At 38.7% G+C, this 24,290-nt stretch overlaps 1 protein-coding gene and 1 pseudogene across 1 annotated transcript; one reads left to right on the top strand and one right to left on the bottom strand.

The window, feature by feature from the left end:
* LOC109195478 (leucine-rich repeat LGI family member 2-like) overlaps positions 1 to 24,290 on the top strand; it is a 401,007-nt pseudogene that overhangs the window by 321,227 nt on the left and 55,490 nt on the right.
* Positions 13,472 to 22,803, bottom strand: LOC109195383 (leucine-rich repeat LGI family member 2-like). Its single transcript, XM_019347379.2, has 7 exons — positions 22,769 to 22,803; positions 20,235 to 20,306; positions 16,182 to 16,253; positions 16,021 to 16,092; positions 15,748 to 15,917; positions 15,427 to 15,591; positions 13,472 to 15,129 (listed from the first exon to the last, which is right to left on the bottom strand). The coding sequence occupies exons 1-7, from the start codon at positions 22,801 to 22,803 to the stop codon at positions 14,312 to 14,314; spliced, it is 1,404 nt and encodes a 467-aa protein (XP_019202924.1). The 3' UTR covers positions 13,472 to 14,311.

Raw genomic sequence — 24,290 nt, 5'->3', positions numbered from 1 at the left:
ACTTAGAAATTACCACATTATTACGTTGTGTTTCTTCCTTGTTACACTACTATTACCACTTTATTATGGAGCTGTATTTCAAAATTATTGCCCCCACTTTTTTTGGCTCTTATTATCCTGTTACATAAATTTCAGGGTAATATTACTTATCTGTAACCACTGTTGCTACCATGATATTACTTGGATATTACTTGGTTCCTACTTTGGTAACTGCATAGTATTAACTTAGAAATTACCACATTAATTATGTCTTGTTTCCCTTTATTACCTTACTTTTACCCTTTTATTACCGAGCTGTAATAGAAAGCGCTTCCAAGATTTTTTTATTAAATAAAACCTAGCTGTTGCATTTCCTTCATGTGGAGGATTAGATGGCAAAAGCGGTCTGCACTAGAGCGTCCATATGAAGTGAAACTAAAATTAACTCAGTGATGTGCTACCTGCCAGCCAGGCTGGCTGTACGCTGGGGCAATAGGGGGCAACACCCCCTTAAACAAATGTCCTTCCCCCTTAACTTTTAGAAGTTGAGAAAGAAAATAATAGGTTACCCACAAACTGAATATGGACAAGTTTTACTACAGTAGGGGAAAAATCCACTGGAAAAAGGCACAAATGAGATGGTTTCACCTCTCATTCGCTCTTTCCCTTTGTGCGCAGGCTTACACAAGACTCAGCAGGGAACCCCTCCCCCCAGCTAAACATACAATCACTGTTTTTATGTGTCAGGTAGGCAGGGCAGAGCAAGATGAAGCACCAAATCTCTATTGTCAAAATCATCGCAACTCGAGAGAGAATTAACAAATAAAAAATACATCTATTTTAATAAAGCTTAGCGATTCTAGTAAAGCTCATTCACTTTTCACCCCAGCTTCCAGAAGCCCACAAAGGGAAAGTTAATGCTGTGTGATAGGTCCTAGCCCCCTGTCGTAGCACCATGTTACATAAAAGAAAGAGGAATTTGGTGATCTTGGCCCATGAGAAGTCCATCACAAATAACTTGGACATGGATGAATCTGTAAGAGTTTTTGAAAAGAGAAGCAGGAGAGTTTTGTTGTAGATTGGATTGGGGAGAAAGGAGAGTGGAGCTGTTCAGTTGCAAACAGAGTTTAGTTCCTTGCAAACAAACAAGTTTAAACAAGAGAAAAAGGGAGAAAAAAGTTAAAGTGTTCTGTTCTAAATCTTTTGTGTTCTACAAATTAGTTTGAGAGTTGTAGGAAAAAACATGGTGAATTGTTTTGTTTTATTACTATGCCAACCCTTTTGGGTTTTGTTTTGGCTATATTGAGAGGACTTATTTTATTTTTATTTTATTTTGCAAATTTACTTGAATTTGACTAGCCAATTAAAATACATTTTTTGTTGTTGGTTGTAAAGATCTGGATGGATATTTTCTTTGATCCTTTATTTTATTTTTTATTCCATTTTTCAGTTTTATTTTTCAAGATTTGGTGAATTTACTTTTTTTTTATAACTTGGCCTACCCTTTTTAGTTTTGTTAATATTGACAATAGTGAGAAGTGTTTTTGTTATATTTGTTATAGGCCATCCATTAAAGGTAAACGTAATGTTGTCATAATCTGATGAGGAATATTTTATTTTATTTTGTGTTGATTTATTTTTCAGTTAATGTGGTCAGGGGGTTTGCGTGCCTCAGTGACCCTAAGAGCTAGACCAGCAGAAGCCTAGCCTTCAGGTTAGGCACCCAAGAAACACCCCACAGAAAAGACAACAATAAATTAAGGTTGTGATTGGACCCCAGTGGCTTAAATAAAACAATGTTGAGACAGCATTACTTACCAAATTTCCCCCTTGTAGGACCTAATCTCCACAACTGATGAAGTTTTGAGTAGGCTTGCCAGCTAGAAAATATTCACATTGCTGGATGAAAATATAGTTACTGCCAAGTAAAGCTATGCAAAGAGTCATCAGTTCTGTGTATATTCAGTATTACATGGGGAAGATATAGGTTCAAATGCCTACCATTTGGGATCAAATCTGAAAGTGAAGTTTTCCAGCAGTGCAACTGTGAAACATTTGGAGGTGTTCCCTGAGTTCACATGGTAACTGGCGACATGGTTATTGCTGCATCTACAAAGAAGAAAAAGAATGAGATGATACAGAAAGTAATGAACAGAGCAAAAGAAGCAAATGTCAAATTTAGACAAAATACATTACAAGATAGGGGAGTGTCAGCTACATGGAGCCACACCACGACATCAGAAGGTGTGAAGGCAGACGAAACAAAACTCAGTGACATTGCCAGTGTGCCGCCTTCTTGTAACAAAGTAGTATTACAGTGGATGCTGGTCATGGTAAAATACCTGACCCAATGCATCCTGGGAGAGGCTAAAATGATGACCTCATTGAGCCAACTGCTACGAAAAACAGTGAGTGGCAGAAGCAGTTAACAGACTGAATATCAGTTTATATAAAGTCACTGTACATATGCTTTATAGAATATGATGCTTGACTTACAGATATGCAGTAGTAGCATTAATTACTTTTACACTGATTGGGAACAAAAATAAAAATAATTATTTTTGGTCTTGATACTTTATTAAAGGTTTTCCAGCAATACAGTTTAGTGTGTTCTGTGTTGTTTTCGTGGTGTTTTATTCTTTCTTTTCCTAAAGGAAGAGTTTGAAAAGTTCCTTGACCACTTGTCATTTTCAGCTAATAGGGGGATCATCTCTGCTTGCCACCTCACAACACTGATGAACCCTATGCTTCTTTTGAACATATCTTAGTGGAATCATTTCTCAAATAGAGCGACACATAAACAGAGATTTAAGTTTAGAAAATTAAACAGGTGACAAATATTTGAATGATCTATTCCAGACCTTTTAAGGTAAAGAGCACTTGCTTCTTAAAACCGAATGCCCTTTGTGCAAAATGTTCACAAAAAACAAAAAAACCTAAAATAATTCTCAAAATATAGTCACAAAACAGTTTTATCTCTGCTCCCTATTACACAGTAGTTGCAAAACTTGTACACAACTAGTGACAATAATATTAAGTAAATTAAAGTAAATTAAAATGTATGTGTTTAATTTTAATAAATAGTTAGTATTTAAATCTACTTAACTTAAAAGAATAAAGCAATAAAGGAAATGCTGCTATTAATATTTAAGAGAAAGGACATAAATTGCTTTTGAATTCTGAATATCCAAAAGAGTGACTTATTGAATTGCTTGACTCAGAATATTGAAGATTTAGCTCAGAGAATAGAAATGAGTGTTTTAGCAATTCAGAAAAGTAGTAAAACATTTCAAGTTTGTTACATTACCTTCATCTGAAGAGAGAAAAAAAGCCCAACAACATCTGTGGAAATGAAACTGGACTTAGACTGTTGGCTGCCAGTGTTATAAATGTGAAAAACAGGGGCGTGTTTAAAAGGCTGTCACTGGTGTTACTCGCAATATTGTTACTTCTGCTTAAATAGAGGGGTTTAATGTTTCTCTCAAATCTTGTTAAAAAGTAATTCAATTCAAGTACAAAGAGCATTTGGTATTTGATCCTTTCTATGCCAATATATTTGAAAAATCGAGTGTTTGCACATTGTGCTAATGTGGAGTGGAAGCATACACTGTTGCCTATCACAAGCATAAAGAATGTGTAGGGTGATGAGACGTAGGAAGTTCAGTTTCTGGTGCTGTACTTCATGGTGTATTTATGTTTCATTTGATATTTCACTATTAGTGCCCTGATGTATATGTGGCACATTTTCCTAGTTCACAAATAAAAAGCACAGAGAATAACATTTTCCCTGCACTAGTCTCTTCTTGTCAGTGCTTGGTGCAATAAGGTATGCAAGTGTGTCACTCTAACTCTATCTTGAACATATCCCCACTGACTGGTGAAGACCAAAGTCAGATATTGCTTTTCAACCATGCTTCAACTGAATTATTTAAAAAATACATGCATGAAACAGGCCTGGACAAAAATGATGGTACCCCTAGAAAACAATGAAAATAATGTGACCAAAGGGACATGTTAATCCAAGGTGTGTCCACTAATCAGCATCACAGGTGTCTACAATCTTGTAATCACTCAGTGGGCCTATATATAGGACTCCAGGTAGTCATTGGAGCAGTATACTCTTGACGAGTGGGCCAAAATACCTGCTGAGAGGTGCAGAAGTCTCATTGACAGTTACAGGAATCATTTGATTGCAGTGATTGCCTCAAAAGGTTGTGCAACAAAATATTAAGTTGTGGGTACCATCGTTTTTGTCCAGGCCTGTTCCATGCATTTATTTTTTAAATAATTCAGTTGAAGCATGATTGAAAAGCAATGTCTGACTTTCATTGGTTAAGCCTTATAGAATTTTTATTTATTATTACTTTTGTCAGATTAAAGTTATTTCTGTGACCATTGTGAGTTTTTCTTTCATTGACTGAAGGGTACTAACAATTTTGTCTGTATATATTAGCTCTTTCACTTTTAAGTGTCTAGTGAACATCAGTATGTATAAATAACGCCATATATGTTAATTCATCTCTTAAACTTACTTTTAAAAGTACCTTTAAAAAACCACCCATGGTCCCAGTAAACTGGCTTAAAATAAGTCCTGTGGTCTGTATGTCTAAGGAAGTAAATGATTCTAGATGTTTGCAGGTTGATTGTAGAACACAATGGAAATGGATTTAAAGATCATCAGACACAGTGGTATATCAAAGAAATGCCAGGTGACCCACACCCAGGAACAATCTCACGGACTGGCGGTCATCAGCTCACACAGACCTGGGAACAGGAAGATTGTCTGATATTCAGAAAGCGGACATTGGTTAGCTGACCCAGGGATATACTCAGGAACAGAAAGGTCACCTATGTATTTACACTCAGAAACAGGAAACTGGTTAACTGACCCAGGGATGTTTTCATGAACAGAAAGGTTGTGTGCTTACACAGACACGAAAACAGGAAATTGGTTAGTTGACTCAGGGACAAACTCAAAAGCAGGAGGTCAGGGGAATCTAACCCTAACCAAACTAGAGCTTGGCTGAAAAGCTTTTCACAAAGGTGTTAGGCTCACAAAGATCATTTGACTTTTGTTTCTTCTTCTTCTTCTTTTTTATAGAAACCCCCAAAGGGTAATTTTGCTTCCCATTCAGTTTGTACACAGCAGAGAACGTGTCTCTCTGCTTTTGTGTACCTGCAGTTTGTGTGCTGATTTGACCACACATTTGAATCCTGTTGTTGCATCAGCAACTTTTATAGAAAAATAACGAAGAAGCAACTTCAAAATGAACCATTACTTTGAGCTAATTACAGTACACTACTCTCTTATTTTTACTTGCCTCACAAAGGCTTTAAAAATTTCCCTCAATTTCTGGGAAATTAAACATTTGTTTAAAAAAAAGTGGGCAGTCTGGAAAAGGCGCCCTTCTTATAGCAAGTAAATATGCATAAAATGCAATGCGTCATTTTGATCTATAAGGCTAGTAAAGATGGCTCTTGCTGTTTACTGTCTTCCCCTGGTCTTTCTCCACCATCCTATTACATTAAAGGCTAAAAAGCCCCCAAAATAATATTTAAAAAAATGAGTGGCGCACTTGGGCCACTCTAATAGATTCTCCTGCTGAATTAATAATCAGAAATTAAATGTCTTAGACCACAGAGACCCTGAGGTAACATTGATAAATGAAGCACATTAGACCATATTTATGTCTCTATTATACAAACACGAACTTTAGTCAGGAATGTCAGGCATTTCTAGTAAATGAGCATCTGTGTTAATTTCACTGGTGCTTTGGGTCTCTTAATGATGTTAAAAATTGTATAGGCCTGAATTAAGTTTATTATAAACCTATAACTAATATCTTTTTCTTTAATATAATCTGAGTTGTTTCAGTGTCTCTGGCACATCCACAAATATAATATGTAGGTATGTCTGGTTTCTTTTATCATGTAGCCTGATGATTTTGGTAATAAAAGTATCGCCTGAGAGCTCTTCCATTCATTCACAAATGCAGCGTTATGAAGTGTTTAGAGAAAATGTGAGAGAAAAAGTTCTTGCCCTGTTTTGCAAAACTGCACAGAGGACTGGAGCAAAGTAAAATAAAATAGACGTGAGTCAAGGATGTTTGACATCCTCACAACGGCAACTACAATCTACAGTTCTCCCCCTGTCCATTAGATGCCCTCAGTTCCCTGCTCTTTATCCATCCATTCCTTTTCCCTCCAAACACATCAGTCTTAGTTTCTACCTTTAGCTGTTTGCGGGACTGACTTTAGCTTCACACCATGTATCCTAAACTTCTGACTGTTTCTGACCATCATTACCTGCTTTTTATGTTTTTTGTTTGCTGATTCTGCCGCAAGTCCCGTGGAATTTAGACCCATTAAACACTGTTAACAGCACGTGTTACTGAAGGGATTTAAGAATAATATCGTGACATAGTGTTTGCAAAGCATCAAGATATGACTCCAAGATTATTGTTCATTTACGACTGAACACAGTCAGAACCCAAGTTTATTATTATAATCCATTTCCTCTCAATCAGTGATATAAACAAGCTTTCATCACTTCCACGTCGCCTTGGCAAGCGGAGAAACGCTCGGATAGACCCTAATCAGGATTTATCCTGCTTTTCTCTCAGAAACCAGGCCTGGCTGCGCAGATCAGGCTGAAAACACCTTTTCCCCCCTCAGTCGTTCATACGAAAAAAAGAAAAACGATGAAACAAGGCATCGCAGACTCACTGGATTATAATAAGCGTTTGGTTTCGTCTCACTGATAATTCCCTCTAGAAGTAAACGGAGTGCGGTTCTAAAGGTGTTTCTCTATTTCAGCCACAGATTCTGGTAAGTTGTTGTAATCAAACTATGACTTTATCACCTTCAGCCTGAATGAAAACCATTAACTTGCATGTTCGCATTTCTGTTCGTGTTCGTATTTTGCGTTAAAATCGGTACTGTTTGCTTCACATTCCAGTAAAATACTTGCGATTGGGATAGTTATAGTTATTTATTAGTTTCACGTCCGCATTCCGGTTTCAAAAACAAAAAGAAAAGTAAGCTGCAACGTCAGGTCTGATGGAAAGAAAATAGATTTCTTCTACAGGAAGTGTCAGTAGCTGATTTTTCTTGTGAATGCTGTAAGTTATGTCAGAGTACTCGATTACAAGTTTACACAAAACCCAATGAAGTATAATTATGTATCAAAAGTGAGTAAAAGTACTTTAGTTGTAATAAATTAGTCCCTATGAGTGATATGTGACATGCTGAGACTTATAAAGAAGCCTGAATGGAAAACATGTTAGCTGGATCTGGTTCACTCTCTCCATAAAGTCTCAGCATGTATTTTAGGAATCATGTCTTAATTAAAGACCCAAGAGAAAAAAATTAATGACTCCTTGAACATCAGGCTCAAAATGTTTGATTAGAAGTAGTTTAATGTTTGTGTTTTATGATCATACCATGTTTTTAAGTGTAAAATCACAGGCTTAGAACTAGTAACTATAACTGTAAAGTACTACAAAGTAGTGAAGTACTTCTTCTTTAGTGAATATATTTCATTTCCTCCAACAGTGTGCACTAAACCATCCAGCTGTAAACTCAGGTATTCTGGGAACTTTGTCACTCTCAGGTGTTTTTGTTTGTATTTTGTGTATTTTATTTGGCCTGACTATTTTTCTCTTTTCCAGATAAAAACAACAAGCTGATTGTTTAGTCGGTGAGGCTGAGAGAGCTGGTGGGGTATCAGCCATGGGTCGAAAGCTTGATCTGACAGGACTGATGGACAATGAGGCGGAGCACGTGCTGCAGGTACTGACTTTTCCCCCATCCTGCTGTTTTTCTATTGCAGCTTGGTTTCTCTCACTGTTCATATGAGTGTTTGACAGTTTTGAACTTCCTTACCTCTGATGAAATCTTATTTCTTTGAGTCTGCTAGTAAATGTGAAACTGCTGGATAATCAGCTTATCAAAGCGGTTTATAAAAGTACACTTTTTCTGTTCTTAGTGTTGAAAAAACCCAAAAACCTAGGATTTATTATTGCAGATATTCTTTTATTTTTGGTTTCCATTTGAGTAGATCTTGGTCTAGACAGAAAGAGGGATTGTGGAAATTAAAATTGTGCAGAGACCACGGAGACGCACTTGTGTGCAGTCCTCCAAAAATTACAAGAATACAGTCATTTTTTTACTTTGCCATTTTCAGAGTCGCAACATTAATTACACAAACCAACCTAATTTAAACATGAAGGTTATTTTAATCCTTTGAAATGAATGACTGCTTGATGCCTAGAACTCATGAACATCAAAAAATGTTGTTTCCTTCCCTGAGATGTTCTGCTGGGCCTTTACTGCGGCTACCTTTAGATGCTGTTTGTTTGTGAGTTTCACTGCATCCAGTTTTGTATTTTATTTATTAATTGAAAAGCCTCCTCTGTTGGACTGAGATCAGGTGACTCACTTGGCCATTGGGAATGGGAACTATGTCTCATTTCTTTGCTTTTGCAGTTGCAGCGTTTGGCTGAATCTGAGTAGATAGATCAGCCCTGTACACTTCAGAGTTCATACTGCTTCTTCTATCCACAGTCACATCATCAATAAACACCAATGACCCAGTTCCACCAGTTCCAATGTCATACCATTGCCTCCACTGTGTTTGACAGATATGTTGTGTTTCAGATTATGAACTATTTCTACCATTGATGAAAATATAAAGTATGGCTATGAAAACAAAATGAAGAACATATAAGTAAGTAAGGCACTGTATAACCAGTATACCTTTAAGGTCTTTTACACCAATTTTCTCAGGCTGCTTTTTTTTAGCACAATTTAATTCGAGGAATTTTTAGACCTTGGTGGAGATTTCCTTTCCCACCTCTTTGCTCTGATTTGATCTGATAATCTTACAATTTATTACACAGCTTCTTTTCAGAATATCAGTCTAATTCACACAAATGTGAAGGGCATTAAATATTTCATTAGTCCAGTTTATACTCAGCACATGCAGTACTTAACAAAATTATTATTACTATCCAGTGGAAAGTTTACGCCACAGCTGCCCTAAATACACAGTACTGGTAATTACCAAAACCACTTTTTATGTTCCTGTGGCTAATCCTCCAACATGCAATGTTTATACATTTTTATAACATAAAAATAATTATTGTTGTTATCTACGATTTTTCAAATTAATTGTTTTACCAAAAAAAAACTGAAAACAGTTAAGTGCTTTAGGATTTTTTTATTAAAAAAATAAGATGCCAAGGTTATTTATACAAAGTAGTATTAGGGCCACATAAAGATAAAAAAAATATTAATGATCATTTTGAGAATAACATTGTCATTCTATTTTGTTTCAAGACAATCAGCCATGGTTGCTGTACCCTCTGAGTGAAATTGCACTTCAGAATTGGCTTAAGTAACAAGGAAGGAAATGATTTCTCTTTTAGCACACAAACATATTATGTTGATAAGTAAAAGGATGTTGAAATGATGGTGCAGAAAGCTGCATCTGGTCAGACAGAAAAACACACAAACTTGGAAGAGTGGATTTGTACAATTTGAAATGGCTAACTCATCTACACAAGGCATTTTGTAGAAGGTATAAGAAACGTGGCAGTTTGTCTTGAAACAACAACATTTCGATGCTTTGCTCAAAATAGATTTTCAAATTTAATCTTGAAATTTTGACTTTATTCTCAAATTGATCAAAATATTTTATTTTCTTAATACAAAACCCTTTATTTAAATTAGTGAGTTGAAGTAATATATAAAATATTAGTGTTAGGTAAGTCCCAGAGTTCAGTTTATTGGACATTAGCTACATTTAATAAGAAGATATGAGATCCAAATATATGCTTATGTCAACACATGTTCATTTTGATGAAGTTTACTGAACAAATTTGAATCATCACAACAACCAAAATGTTAGCAACACATCATAAAGTTTATTATTATAACTATGGTAACCATGTTGTTGTGGTTATTTGTCCAAGTGAAAAATCCCAGAAATGTCATGTGACAACCTCTTTGGCTTCCAGAATCGTGACATCCACCCATTTAGAATCTTACCAGCCTTTGATCCTTAAACCCATAAATAGGGGTGAGAAGCAACAACTTTTAGTCCGTTATTAGCAGCATTTATGTTCGCAGCCTTCGATTGTTCGTGACACAGATTTAGAGTCTTACCACCAACGTGATCATTTGATCCTAAAACCGACAAATAACAGTCAAAAACAACGACTTTTAGTCCATTACTGGCAGCATTTCTGTTCGCAGCCCTCAACTGTTTGCCAGAGAAGCATCTGGACACATTTGGATCCTAACTCCAGACTCCAACATGTCTCAAGGAGAAGAACCAAAAAGTCAAGAAGTTGACCCCAGCGCTCTTCCCTGGGATGAACCAGAAGACCCTTACCTCTCCTCTCTTCCTTGGGATGAACAAGTAGAGTTAGAAGAAAAGCGCTTGGAAGAAATGGAGAAGGAAAATCTTCTTAACAGAGAGAAGATTGTCTTATTGATGGAGGAAAATGAGAGACAGAGCGCTCAATTAAAAAAAATGTCCTACCTGCTCCAAGAAAAGGAGAGTATTATTGAGGAAAAAGAATGGGATATCAAAGACATGGAGGAAAGGAACCAAGAGCTCCAAGGAAAGCTGGATGAAGCTCTAGAAAAAATGAAAGAAATCCTCCAAGTGACGAAACAACAGGACATGAGAGAAAGACAGATGCACGATCAACTTGAAAAGATGGAGATCAAATACAGAGTGGTAAAAGCAAGGGATGATAAAAATCAGGAAACAAATAAAGAGGTTCTTCAAGAGAAAAGGCAGCAGCAGATCAAACAAAAGCGAATGGGCCGCGAGCTTAAGAACATCAAGAAACAAAATGACGAGCTGCAAGTAAAGCTTGATGAAGCTCTGCAAATAAATGAAGCGATCCTCGACGAGAAAAACCAACAGGACATAAAGCAGCGAGACATGGAGAGCCAACTCCAACACATGGAGGGAAAAGACAGGATGCTGCAGGCAAGGCTTGAAAAAACAATGCACAAATATGAGGAGTTGCTGCAAGAGAAAAAGCAACAGGAGATGAAACAAAAAGAATTAGATTGCAAGATTCAGAACATGGAGAAAAACAATGAAGGCTTGCGAGTAAAGCTCGATGAAGCTTTACAAAAAAATACAGAAATCCTTGAAGTGAAAGAACAACTGGACATAAACCAGGGAGAAATGCAGTGCCAGCTCCAAGGCATGGAGGGAAAATACAGAGCACTGCAGGCAATGCATTATGAAACACAGAACAAATATCAAGAGCTGTGTGAAGAGAAAGAACAACAGGACATAAAGCAGAACGAAGAAAAACTTCTTCTTGTCCAGGACTTTGAGAAGACAAAGCAAAAACTGCAAGAACTTGGCAACAAAATTAAGTACACAACAGCTGAACTGGAAGGAGAAAAGGAGAAAGTGCAAAAACAGGAGGCAACTTCTAATGAGTTGAAAGAAAGGCTCGAAGACAAACAAGCCGAATTAGAAGAAGTGGAGAAAACATGCAGGAGACTTGAGAAGGACAATACAGAAACAATCGATCAGCTGAGAACCCTCATCCTAGAGAAAACGGTTCTCGTGGAAAAGCTCCTGGAAAAGAGGAAGAAACGCTTCCGCTTCTTCAGGAGGAAGGACACTCATGCTTTGTCTGGTTTTTCCACTGCTGATGTCACCTCGTCTTCCTCCACCTCTGTTCCATCGTAATTTTGACCTCCCCTCTCCTGCCCTCTCCCTCTCTCCGGACACCTTGACACCTCTCCCTCCCCTAGCTCCCTTGAACTCCTAACACCTGTCCCATCTCCCTCCTCCCTCTCTCTCTTTTCACCGTCACCCCCCAACCAGTCCCGACAGTTGACTGCCCCCTCTAGAGCCTGGTTCTGTCATAGGTTTCTTCCTTTAAAGGGAGTTTTTCCTATCCACTGTCGCCTAGTGCTTGCTCAGAGGGGATTGTTGGGGTTTTCTCTCCTCTATCTCTTTCCTCCTTTCTACCCCTTTCCTTGACACCCCCCCCCACCCCCTTCTATTTGCTCAATAATTTAATAATAAACACAATTGGCTGCATTTTAAATGTGTCTGATCAATGTCTTCATTCAAGAATGAATTGTCTTTGTCACAGAGTCATGTGTATTTTGTGTTTTCCTCGGGCTCGTGATCCTCGCGGTCGTTCAGCCCAGGAGTCCAGATTATTCGTGTTTTAATCACATTTAGTGTTACATTTTAGATCACCACAATAGGATATCCACAATTTAGGATTCAGGCATTTGTTTTAGTTCCATATTGTAATCATTCTGTGATTGAGTAGTTTACAGAACCAGCAGTTAGCAGCAATAACTTCAAATCAATGACATTTGCAAGCATTCCTTTATACACAGCATTTCAGTCAGGTTGAGGTCTGGACTTCCATGCTGTAGATTTGCTGCTGTGCTTGGGGTCATTATCCTGTTGCATGGCCTAATTTAGAAGAAGCTTTATCTGTCGGACAGACAGCCTCACATTTGACTCTAAAACACTTTGGCATACAGAAGAGTTCGTTGACTGCAAGGTGCTTTATTGCTTGTGTCTGCAGAAGAAGCTCAAATCACCACACTTGAACCAGCATATTTGACAGTGGGTTTGAGGTGTTTAAGTGTTTGAGTGTCTGAAATACTGACATGTGAACGCCAGAATATAATGGTGAGATTTTAATGCTGGTTAGATTGCATACAGACTGCACATTATCAGGTTTTACACTTTTGCATCTGTGACCATTCAAACACCCGACAGTACTGAATGTTTCTTCTTTCTTTGTGCAACTTTACAATCTTAATGTCCATTTTTGGGTTTTGGGTTTTTTAGGGAAAGAAGGGAAGTTTTATTGTTAATGATCAGTATCAGTGATTGATCATTACAGTGACACAAATAAACTTGAATTATAACCATAATCCTGATTATCAGTCAATACAAAACACATTCAGAAGTCATGTTTTCACAGATTTATTTTGATATTACATCATATTTTTAAGAGGAACATTCATTAGGCTTAAACAAAATCATACAAAAGAATTGTAACGCTTGCATATTGTTAACCTAGAAGCACTTTTAGTCTTTGTTAGGTTTTTCTAAAAAGAATTTGGCAAACACCCTTTTTTGAATGTCATGCTCTTGCAGGCTGCAGTAACATTTGAGTTTTGTAAGTGCAAAGGTCCATTCAAACAGGTGGTGACATTACAATCCTTGGTTTATGTACATTTTGGAGCTTGTCAACATTCAGCATTTCCAAAAGCAGAATAAAAATCTGAAAAAAAAAATTCAGTAAGCTTGAAGATATATTTACATGTACATTTATTTTCCTTCCTTTTGGTCACACTAATTCTGCCTCTGATGCTTCTGACTTCAGATGTTAGTAAAAAAAAATATTGGTAATTGGGCAAAACTGTTTGTTTTTTTTAAACATATCAGGAGGTTTTTTTTTCCCTGACATCATCTAAACACAGGTCCTTTGCAATACTGATAAAGTTTCTCTGTACTTTGCCACATTATATTACAGCAGATCTAGAAGTTGTATCTAAATGGCGATTCTCCATTAATGAATTTGTATAAGGTCAAGTCCTGGATATTTTACTAACTGTAACAACAAACCACTGCTTCCTACTGTATGCATTATAATCTACAGCATCTACAAAGACACCTTCCAACAAACAGCTACACTCTATGATCTCAGCTATGATAATTAAAGGTTTGTGCTTTCTAGACATTCCCTGTAATGGAAAGAGCAGAGGGGTGTGGTACTTCATCACAGCCAGAAGGAGGCACTGTGTAACCATCAAACAAAAGACCCCAGTGTTTATAAGGCAAGGCACTGTACGTTACCACAGGGTATGAGGATACAGGTAGGTGGCAAAATCATTCAATCCATCAACAGTCACCGCAAATCAGAATAAATTTGTTACGTTCATTCAGGTCCTGATGTATTTTTATAGCTGCATAAAACTACTGAGAGAAAGATATTAAACAAAAAAAAAGATTAATCCAAATAGATTCAATTAAATGTCTCTTTTTTTAACCCGTCATGAACTTCAGTGGTATTTTTAAGAGAATAGTAGTAGTTATGAAAGGGTAGTACTTCAGAAAGTCTGAGGATCCATGAGTGCAAGGCCATTCAGAAATAGTCACGATACATCTTGACCCCGCTCTAATTCGTGAGTGAAAACTATGAAGGTGTGGATATTTGAGAGTTTATAAGGTCCTTTCTCTTTTTTTTTTCCTTCTTGAATTTGTCTTTCAAGTGGAAGACATTTGATTTCAGACGGGACGATAAGGCACAGCCCCTCACAAGCTCAGGTCGATGATGATGTGCTCAAAGATCTGCGTGTTTCCCTTGAAGCTCGAGGAAAAAATAAAGTCCCTGCGGTCGGTAGATACCACGGTGAAAGAGCGTGGGGCTTGGATGTACACCTCCTTAAAGCGGTCAAAGATTTTGTTGTCCTCATCCCACAGGTAGATCTGTGAGAAGGTGTAGTCGCTTCCCAGAGCCAGACAGTAACGTTCCTTGAAAGAGAACGGCTGGAGAATCATGGAGCCTCGAGAGGGCAAAGCTTGGATCTCAGCAAACTGTTTGGTGCCCCAACGCAGAACTTTAGAATCACCGATATACCGCGTCATAGCCAGGTAGAGCTCCTCCTTGATCCGAAAGTGTTTCACAACCACTACATCCTCCATGTTGGGGTTCTCACCCTGCAGGATGAACTTCTGGTTGCTCCGGCTCCACTGGTAGATCACTGGAACCTGTGAGCGGCTCGCTAGAATAAGGTGAGCTTTCCCATCCAAGTCGAGAAACTCTACATCCGTGTCGCGGTACCACTGGTGCAGTGACTGGTACGAATAAAAGCCATTATCATTCCACTTGTAGAGGGTGGAGAGGCCAGCTTTTGAGCTGTCAGCAATCACAAAGAACCAATCAGAGCCAATCTGGAAGGCCTCAATATCATTGGGCTTAGAGATCTTGGACACCTCGATATCCTGGAACTTATTGAACCTGCTTTGGTCGTCATCAAACTTGTAAATGTGGGAACCACCAAACAGCTGAGCCACAATGACAAACACCTCATTTTCGATGATAACAGATTTGCACCCCACAATGGACTGACCTAAAGGGCAGAGAAACACATGAATCGCGTGAGAATGAAACTGGGAGCATTCTGGGAGTGTTTGTTAGCCTAATGTGTGATTTAGACTTCCTAACTTACAGTGTCACTTGAAACTCCCTTTAACCCTCCACCTAACCTTCCACGTAACCTGACATGCAGAGATGTAACTACACGTTGGGTCGACACAGCCTGCAAGGACTTAAATTGTTAGAAGGTTGCGCTGCAGGATCAAGAGGGGTTTCCAGTTATGTCGTAAGTTAGGACACATTTCCTGCAGAAGGCGAAATCAAACTTTACCTGTGATGTTATCATAAGTCCTGAAGTTCATTTCTATGTGGTCCCACTGGAAAATCATACAGCTCTCTGTGCTGGGAGCAGAAATGGCCACGTAGACATCATTCTTATAGCTGAATGTGTCAACAGACAACGATTCTGAGGCAACAGACTGATGAAGGATGAAATCTGTGGAAAGGAACATTGGGAAATATATTTTTCACAAACCAACAAAGCCACGTTAAATGAATAACCTCTACACTTCTTAGAAAGACTCTGCTGAGTTCTCTGATCCTGATCTCAGCTGGACATGAGAGAAGGGCAGCTGGCTCAGGTGTTTCTCACCTGTGGAGACACACTCATTCTGCAGGCTGGTCATATCATTGAGGCGCTTGCCCTTCATGTCCTCTGGTCCAGCAAACACAACATCTGACACTGTGGCATTGGTGTTCTTTAACCACGTCATAAGCCACTTGGCTCTGCAGTCACATTCAAAGGCATTGCGTCGCAGGTCCCTGCAGAAAGGGAATATTGTGTTTCACGGCTGAACAGGGAGAAAGACAGACTGGAAGAATTACACAGCACGCTATTTTCCTATTTAACTATGTACAAACTCACAGCTCTATAAGGGAGTCAAGGTCAATGAAGAGGTCCCTGGGCAAGGCTTTAATGTTATTGTTTGCCAAAGACCTGGAAACAAATGCAGTTGATTATGAAAAGAGACATCATTAAATCATGTATAACAGATAACAGTTGTATTTTCAGTCACTGGAACATCCAAGTGAGTCAGGTCCCTGAGTCCTCTGAAGGCATATTTGGATGTAGTCTCTAGTTTGTTACTCTCAATGAATCTGTGGATCAACAAGAAGAAAAAGAAAAGTATATTTTTTGATCAATTTCAACATTTTGCCAGCTAGTAAACCAAATGGTAAGTGGACTGGTTCTTGAACAGCACTTTTCTATTGTACCTGAGCACTCGAAATCCTTGAAACTTGTCTAATTCAGATCAGGACTTTTTTCTAAGCTTTTTCTACTGATGCGCTTTCTATCAAACACTGACACTCTGATAGATACAACCGAGAGGAACTTGAGTATCTTGCCCAAGAATATTTGGCATGCAGACTGGAGCTGCTCTACCTCCCTAGCTACAGCCACCAATTAAAAGAAGACTGAAAAAGCAACTGTACACTTTATATAATGTACATATTTTCTTTTTTTACAATAATAAAACAACTTGAAAACAAACAAGATAATATTCATGTTATTTACATAGTCATATATAACTGGAGGCCTGTTGGGGGGATGTTGAGTGCACTTTCTATATTCTTGCTATTTCAGTTTCAGAAAGAATATTTCTGACATCGTACTGAATCCGGTGAGCTTTCTGGAGTCAATTTATACCTATTATTACCAATTTATACTATTCTGAAAAAAAAGAATCTTGATTGTTATGATCTTTTGAACTGTCGACCAATCTCTAAGCTTCCGTTTCTGTCTAAGATCCTGGAGCGACTAGTTTTCTCTCAGCTTCAGGCGTACCTAGACGCGAACAACATTGCAGAGAAATTTCAGTCTGCCTTTAAGCCACGGCACAGCACTGAAACGGCCTTGCTTAGAGTTCTCAATGACCTATTTGTAAGCACTGACTCTGGACGCTCTGTGGTCCTGGTTTTATTGGACCTTTCCTCTGCTTTTGATATGGTTGATCATAACATTCTTCTACTAAGACTTGAGCATACTGTGGGTATAAGAGGCACTGCCCTCAACTGGTTTAAATCTTATCTCGCTGACAGGTCTTTTTCGGTTAATTTGGGCAACTTCTCATCTTCCTCGGTACCTGTACGCTGTGGTGTGCCTCAAGGATCTGTATTAGGCCCTATTCTCTTTTCGCTATATCTGCTCCCTCTTGGAGCAATTTTTGAGAAGTATAATATTGCCTTTCATTGCTATGCTGATGATATACAGATTTATTTTGAGATTACTGATGATCTTGCTATGTCTTTTCACTATTTTCGTGAATGCATGTGTGAGGTTAAAGATTGGTTCAAGAGTAATTCTCTTGTCCTGAACGAAAAGAAAACGGAGATTGTGGTGTTTGATAGTAAAATCCCCCGCGACCAACTGTGTGCTGCTCTGATGCCTTTTGCTAGCTCTCCTTCTGATTATGCCAGTAATTTGGGCATACTACTGGATAGCTCACTTAAATTTGACAAGCAAGTGTCTGCTGTTGTGAGGTCTAGTTTTAATCAGCTGCGCCTCATTTCTAAGGCTAAGCGCTACATTCAATGACCTGGAAAAACTCATTCACGCATTCGTGACTTCCAGGTTGGACTACTGCAACTCTCTTTACATTGGCCTTTCCTCCACCCTTCTCATTAGATTGCAGACTGTCCAGAATGCAGCGGCACGCCTTTTGACAGGTAGCAGGAAGTTTTCTTCCATCACTCCTGTTCTTGCTGGCTTGCACTGGCTTCCAATTAAATACCGTATTCAATTTAAAATATTACTTTTCACCTACAAAACTATTAATAATTTGGTGCTGAGCCTCAATGAGCTTCTCAGGTTACACACTCCTGTCAGAGCACTTAGATCTGCTACCCAAATTCTTCTGGAGCAACCTCGTTCTCGGCTGAAGTCTTGCGGTGACCGCGCGTTTGCTGTAGCTGCCCCGGTCTTATGGAACAACCTTCCTGTGTGTATACGGGCGTCTGACTCTCTGCCTCTGTTTAAATCACGGCTGAAGACTTATTTCTTTAATCTTGCCTTTCCACCTAGTTAACACTTGGTGTGCGTTGGTACATTTTTATCCGTTATGCTTGTGAACTACTTTTATATCTTATGATTGTCAAGGTTTTATAATTGATACGTGCCAGGTCCTTTCTCTTTTCCCTCCCATCTCCCTTTTCCTATTTTATTTTTGTCAAGCACCTTGGTATACCCTTGGTTTTTTAGTGTGCTTTATAAATAAAGTTTATTATTATTATTATTATTATACCATAATGTTTGTAAAAGTTGTGTAAGAGCTGATTGTGATCATAGCTACCCTTGTGTTTGATGTTTCTGTTAAATAGCAATGACTTGATGCTACAGTCACATGTATTTATTCTGGGGCAATGGTTCAGTGAAAGGATTTGTTTATTTTGTAATTTGCAAGACTTTGGAATATGTGCATATAGACTCACCAGTCACGTTTTAGGTACACCTGTTCCACTATCATATGGCAGCTACTCAATACATTTATGCACGTAGACATGGTCAAGACGACTTTCTGAAAATCAAACTGAGCATCAAAATGGGGAAGAAAGGTGATTTAGGCAACTTTGAATGTGGCATGGTTGTGGAGTATTTCAGAAAATGCTGATCTGCTGGGATTTCTCAGCACAATCATTTCTAGGGTTTACAGAGAACTGTTCAAAAAAACCTGGAAATATCAAGTGAGCAGCAATTCTCTGGGTAAAAATACCCTTTTGCTGCCAAAGGTCAGAGGAGAATGACTAGACTGCTTAATGTTGATAGGAAGGCAATAGAAACTCAAATAACAACAGGTTAAACTGAGGTGTGCAGAAGACCATCTCTGAACACATGAGATGCTGAACCTTGAAGCGGACAACTGCAGAAGACCACATCTGGTGCCACTCTTTCAGCTAAGAGGAACAGGAAACTGAGGCTACAATGACAGGGGCTCACCAAAAAATGGACAGCAGAAGACTGGAAAAACGATGCCTGGTCTGATAAATCTCACCTTCTGCTGCAACGTTTGGATACTAGTGTCAGAATTTGGCGTAAGCAGATGAGCACATGGTTCCATCCTGCCTTATATTAATGGTTCAGGATATTTTCTTGGCACACTTTGGGCCACATCATTTAAACACCACAGCCTGCCTGAGTATTGTTGCTGATCATGCGCATTCGCCATGTTACAAAACTCAAATGATCAGAATCAGAATCGTGTTTATTGGCCATCTATATGTGCAGACACATACAAGGAATTTGGTTCCGGTAGATGGTGACTCTCAAGCACAGCAATGTAAATCACACACACACACACACACACACACACACGTGTCTATATATACACATTACACATGCATACACATGCATACACAAAGCTGTGTAAACCAACTATAAATAACCAATCTAAACTTATATACATAGAATACAGGATGACAGAAATGAAATGAGGTGGAGTGAATACTGCAGAATGTACATAAGGTGCAGTTGCAGTCTGGCAGTGGGAGCAGTACGACAGGTCAGCTGTTTAGGAGGGAGATGGCGAGGGGAAAGAAACTGTTCCTATGTCGGGTGGTCCTGGTCTGCAGCCTTCTATACCGTCTGCCAGAGGGCAGCGGGTCAAAAAGTCTGTGTCCACGGTGTGAGGGGTCTGTGATGATTTTCCCTGCCCGTTTCCTGGTTCTTGAGAGGTACAGGTCCTGGATGGAGGGCAGAGGGGTGCCGATGATCCTTTCTGCTGCCCATACAGTCCAAAAGGCAAAAAGGCGTCTGAGTAATAACAAGGTGTACCCAGTAAAGAAGCTGGTGTACTTTGGTGTGATGAATGAAAAGAGAAACAAAGACTGTTTTCTAGTTTTACTGGAACCACTAGAGGGTGTGTAACCAACAACTGCCTACCCCACTGGAAAAATGCCAGCATCCAACAAAAAAAGCCTCATTCCCATTAAAACAGCATCATTTCTCACAAAAATGATGTAGAGCTTTATTGAGGTATGATAACTTCAATTTCACAGCATAACTTCATCATGCTGTGAAGCCTCTGTTCTTGTCTTCGAAGTACTTTGATTAAAAACAACAACAACAACAACAAAGAAACTCACAGGTACTCCAGATATGGCAGCCCTGAGAATGCATCATCTCTTACAGTTGTCAGGGAATTGGAATTCAAAATCCTGCAAAAAATAAGCAAACAAACTACTACAGTGCAGCCAACTGCAGAAATGCAATGCTTCAGGCTTTTCTCTAAAACATAGAACAGATTAAAATGTTTCATCTTCACAGTAACACAATCAGTTTGGTTCCAAAAACAGAGCCAAATGCTGTTAGCACAATTCTTATAGCAAAGTCCAAATAAAATTGAGTTAAATTAGGTATTATACCACCATAGTTTATGGCCTCTTGTCATTTAAATTCACAGTTTTAATGAAAAATGCCATCATTTTTTGCGGTATGTGGGTCATGTGTAAGCGCATTGTGTGGGCCAGATCCGGGCCATACCAATTTTGCTATGTGGGTTGTTGTGTTCTCCCGCTCAGCTGTTTTCCTTTTTTGTGTGTTATCTGAGAAAAGTTATTGTTTTGAGTTGTTGCTCCTAAACCTGCTTTTAATGTCTTTAGAAGCTTAGCAATAAAGCTGTTAACTCATTAATCTTTGTGTAGGCCTATATCATTAGAGTAACATTTAAGTGTAAACCAAAATCATACAAAAGAATGGTAAAGCTTGATATCATTCACATTGAAGCATTTTTCTACAGTCATTGGTAAGGATCCACTGCGATCAGTGACATCAGAGTGACGTCTTTTCTATTTCACTTTTGGACGTACAATTTTGATTCACTGACGCGCCAAGCGGTGTGTCTACAGAACGTCTAATGTTGACATCCAGAGGACCTCCGTGTACCGGCTAATTATAGTCCAAATGTGGTCGTTGTGGATGTCTTTTCAACATCAAATGTTTTTATACTGCTTTTATCGGCTCTGTAGTCACGTTTCCAAAAGGTGGAGGGCATGTTTTCTGTACATAATATGCAAAATATGCACATCAACAAAGATTGTCAAACAGATGGTCCAGTTCATACATACACACTTACATATACACAAACTTCTTGTACTTTCCGTCACAACTTCTCTCAATCCAGCTACTGATCACAAACACATTCACTTCCCTCGTCACAGTAAAGCAGCATACTTGTAAAAATGAACCATATATAATTCAAATGCTTTTTTAAACCCATTAAACATATTGTATTACTTTTAAAAGGAATTACAGAATTTTTAAAAGAACTTCAAACATTATTATTTTACATTTTAACATGGAACTCATCGTTTTTAATTTCTTGTAATTATAACAGCATTCATAGATGGTCTTACCCAAAACTCCCTAGAACATGTACAGAGTGTAATTTAATAGTTTAAACACAGTTTTTAGTACAATAAGTGAAACACCAAATAAGCCTGAGCTAGCTATAGTTCTCCACCACTGAGATCTGGGAAAGAGTTGCTAACATGTGTGAACACAGAAATCAAAGGGGTCCTTTTACACATGAATACTTTAAATCACAGTTAAGGTTGTCAGTGTTTCCAAGTTATTATTTTTGCTTGAATGAATCTTTCAGTGTGGCAGCCTGAACAGAATTTTATTTTCTGAAAACATTAACAAACTCAGACTAAAAATAAAATGAAAAACTTTGTCTTTCAACTGCTCCCTTTAGCATAAAAAGAGTCAAAAAGGCAAACTCGTGTGCCTTAGTAAGGGGTGCAGAACGACAGGTGGTTGCTGTACTTCAGCATCTAGCCAGCACTACAAAAGAGGAGTGAGAGGAGGATAAAGAGGGCAATGATTTTAAGTAGCAGGTCATTTCAGATGCAATGTTTCCATCAGCTCAACAAACATCAGCAAACACAATCTTTGTGTGCAGTGTGCTGCTAGCGAACGGTCCAGCTGCTGTTTTTCACTCAGAGATGGAGAAAGATAAGAAAGACAGGAGAGCAGAGGAAGGAGAGAGGTTAGATTTAAAGGTAAGGACTGCTGAGTGGGATTTGATAAACTGGAAATTAAAATATTACATGTAAGTCCTCACGTTTTAAAATCACATATTGGATCTGTACATGTGACATTACATTTTTCTATGTATTGAAAAGTGCTGCAAAACAAACTAAGCTAGACTAACTATAAAGGTTGCATGAAAATAATCTACAGTTCAGTACAGGATAAACTGGCTTGCAGCTCGTAGTTTAAAATAAAGCAGTGTGTGTGACTGGTGCACAGTGGCTGTGGTGCTCATGGTGAGAGTTGGGTCACATCAAGTGCAGCTGAGATGATTTTGAAGTGAAGCTGATGATGCTTAGATTTATTCACTGAATACCCTTCATACTGTTTAGTATAAACACGAGACAAATAGTGTACTGTCAGTGTAGATGATGGAAATCAGCCAGGACAACTCATAAAACACCTGCTCACATCTTGTTAAATTCAGATGTGTAAATCCACAAAGAGCAGTAAACCTCAGAGCACCAGCAGCCCAGATCAGCTGATCACAGCCTGTACACAAAGAAAATCTACTGGAGCTCTGAATAGGAATTGCAATTCTTTACCTTTTGCTGCGCCACTGCAACCGATTTTAGAGTTCCCCCACCTGCTGAATCCCACTTTAACTCGTTCCTTACTCATTTTCGCTCTCTACAATGTAGAGATTCTTTAACATTTTTCTTCTTTTTCTCTGCTCATGTTCTACCAAACTGATTCAAGCTGAGTATATTTATGAGAATTAAAATTTAAGGAAGTAAAGTTTTTATTCTCATGTATTAATGTTACTTTAATAATACATTAATATAGAACAAAACCTTGTTCTATATTAATGTATTATTAGCTGTGCACAAAAGTATCTTGTAGAAAAATCCTCCAAAGAGCTACTTTTTACTTTTTTTACGTTGAGTACATTTTAGATTTTCACACTTTTACTTGAGAAAACAAGTTGAATCAGTGCTTCAACTTTTACTGGAGTGGTTTTACCATTAATATCTGTACTTCTGAGTCAGTACAGAATGTCTTTTTTGCCATCTCATGCCAAGGGTATTTAAACTGAGGAATCTCTCTCATGTTTGAATCCATCTTTAATGGGACCACAGAGAAAATATTTGCTGGAGCACACCTCGTGTCCCCCAGAATCCTTACTTTGTCAATATGAATGTTAAACAATCAAATCTTATGAAAATGGCCACAACTTGTATATTTAACACAGACTTAATGCTTCTCCCACAGCAGAAAGGCTGTGTATGTCTTTGCTGTTGTAGATTAGATTTAAGTTCACTTCTTTGCAACACTGCAAACTGGCACAAGGCAGACACTGAGAGGGGAAGCAGGTTCAATGCTGAATGCTGTGGTAGCCGTTTTGGTTCAGGGTGCCTCTCACTCTGTACGAGTCACCGACCCTGGATTCAGCAAAACAGCCCCAGACCATCACACTTCCTCCTCCATGTTTGACAGTTAATGCCACACACTGTGGAACCGTCCTTTCACCTATTTGATGGCATACAAAGATCCTGTGTGATGAACTGGACTGTAATCCCAGCCCTACCTCGAAACCATCCATCATTTCTACTACACTGTTACGCTGCCCTTATACATGTCCTGCACCACTCTCAATTACTCTCATGTGAAAAAGTTTTTTCCCCTTTCCTGACTTCGTATTTGTTTTGTATGTTTGTCAGAAGAAGAAGTTTTGTAAGAAGAACAAGCATACAGCACCTGGAACACAATAATTCTTGTGTGTGTGAGTGTGTGAGAGAGAATGAGAGACAGTGTCAACTGTGAGTGTGTCTTTGCCATGAAATGTACTTGAAAATGAGGCTGGGAAACAGCAATAATGCCCCCCACGAGCAAGAGACAGACAGAGATATATTCAGGATAACCGAGCCATCGGCAGCTCCACAAGAGTACCAAAGGCCTGAAGCCACACATATCTGCGCACTCATCTCTGCAGGAGCAGGAGGGAGGTCCTGAAAGGGGCTCCCATGACCAAGAGTTGGGAAGCCCTGAGGCAATGGACAGCCAACCCCACTAGAGGCCAGCTAACCCGGTGCAAGCCGAGATCAAGGTCCCAGAGGTCCCAGCACCCAAGACCCGCCCCCTGAAAGAGCCCCGCCCCGACAGGAAAG

Source organism: Oreochromis niloticus, linkage group LG18 (genome assembly GCF_001858045.2).
Source record: "Oreochromis niloticus isolate F11D_XX linkage group LG18, O_niloticus_UMD_NMBU, whole genome shotgun sequence".
Taxonomy (NCBI): domain Eukaryota; kingdom Metazoa; phylum Chordata; class Actinopteri; order Cichliformes; family Cichlidae; genus Oreochromis; species Oreochromis niloticus.
This window is presented reverse-complemented; position numbering and strand designations above follow the sequence as displayed.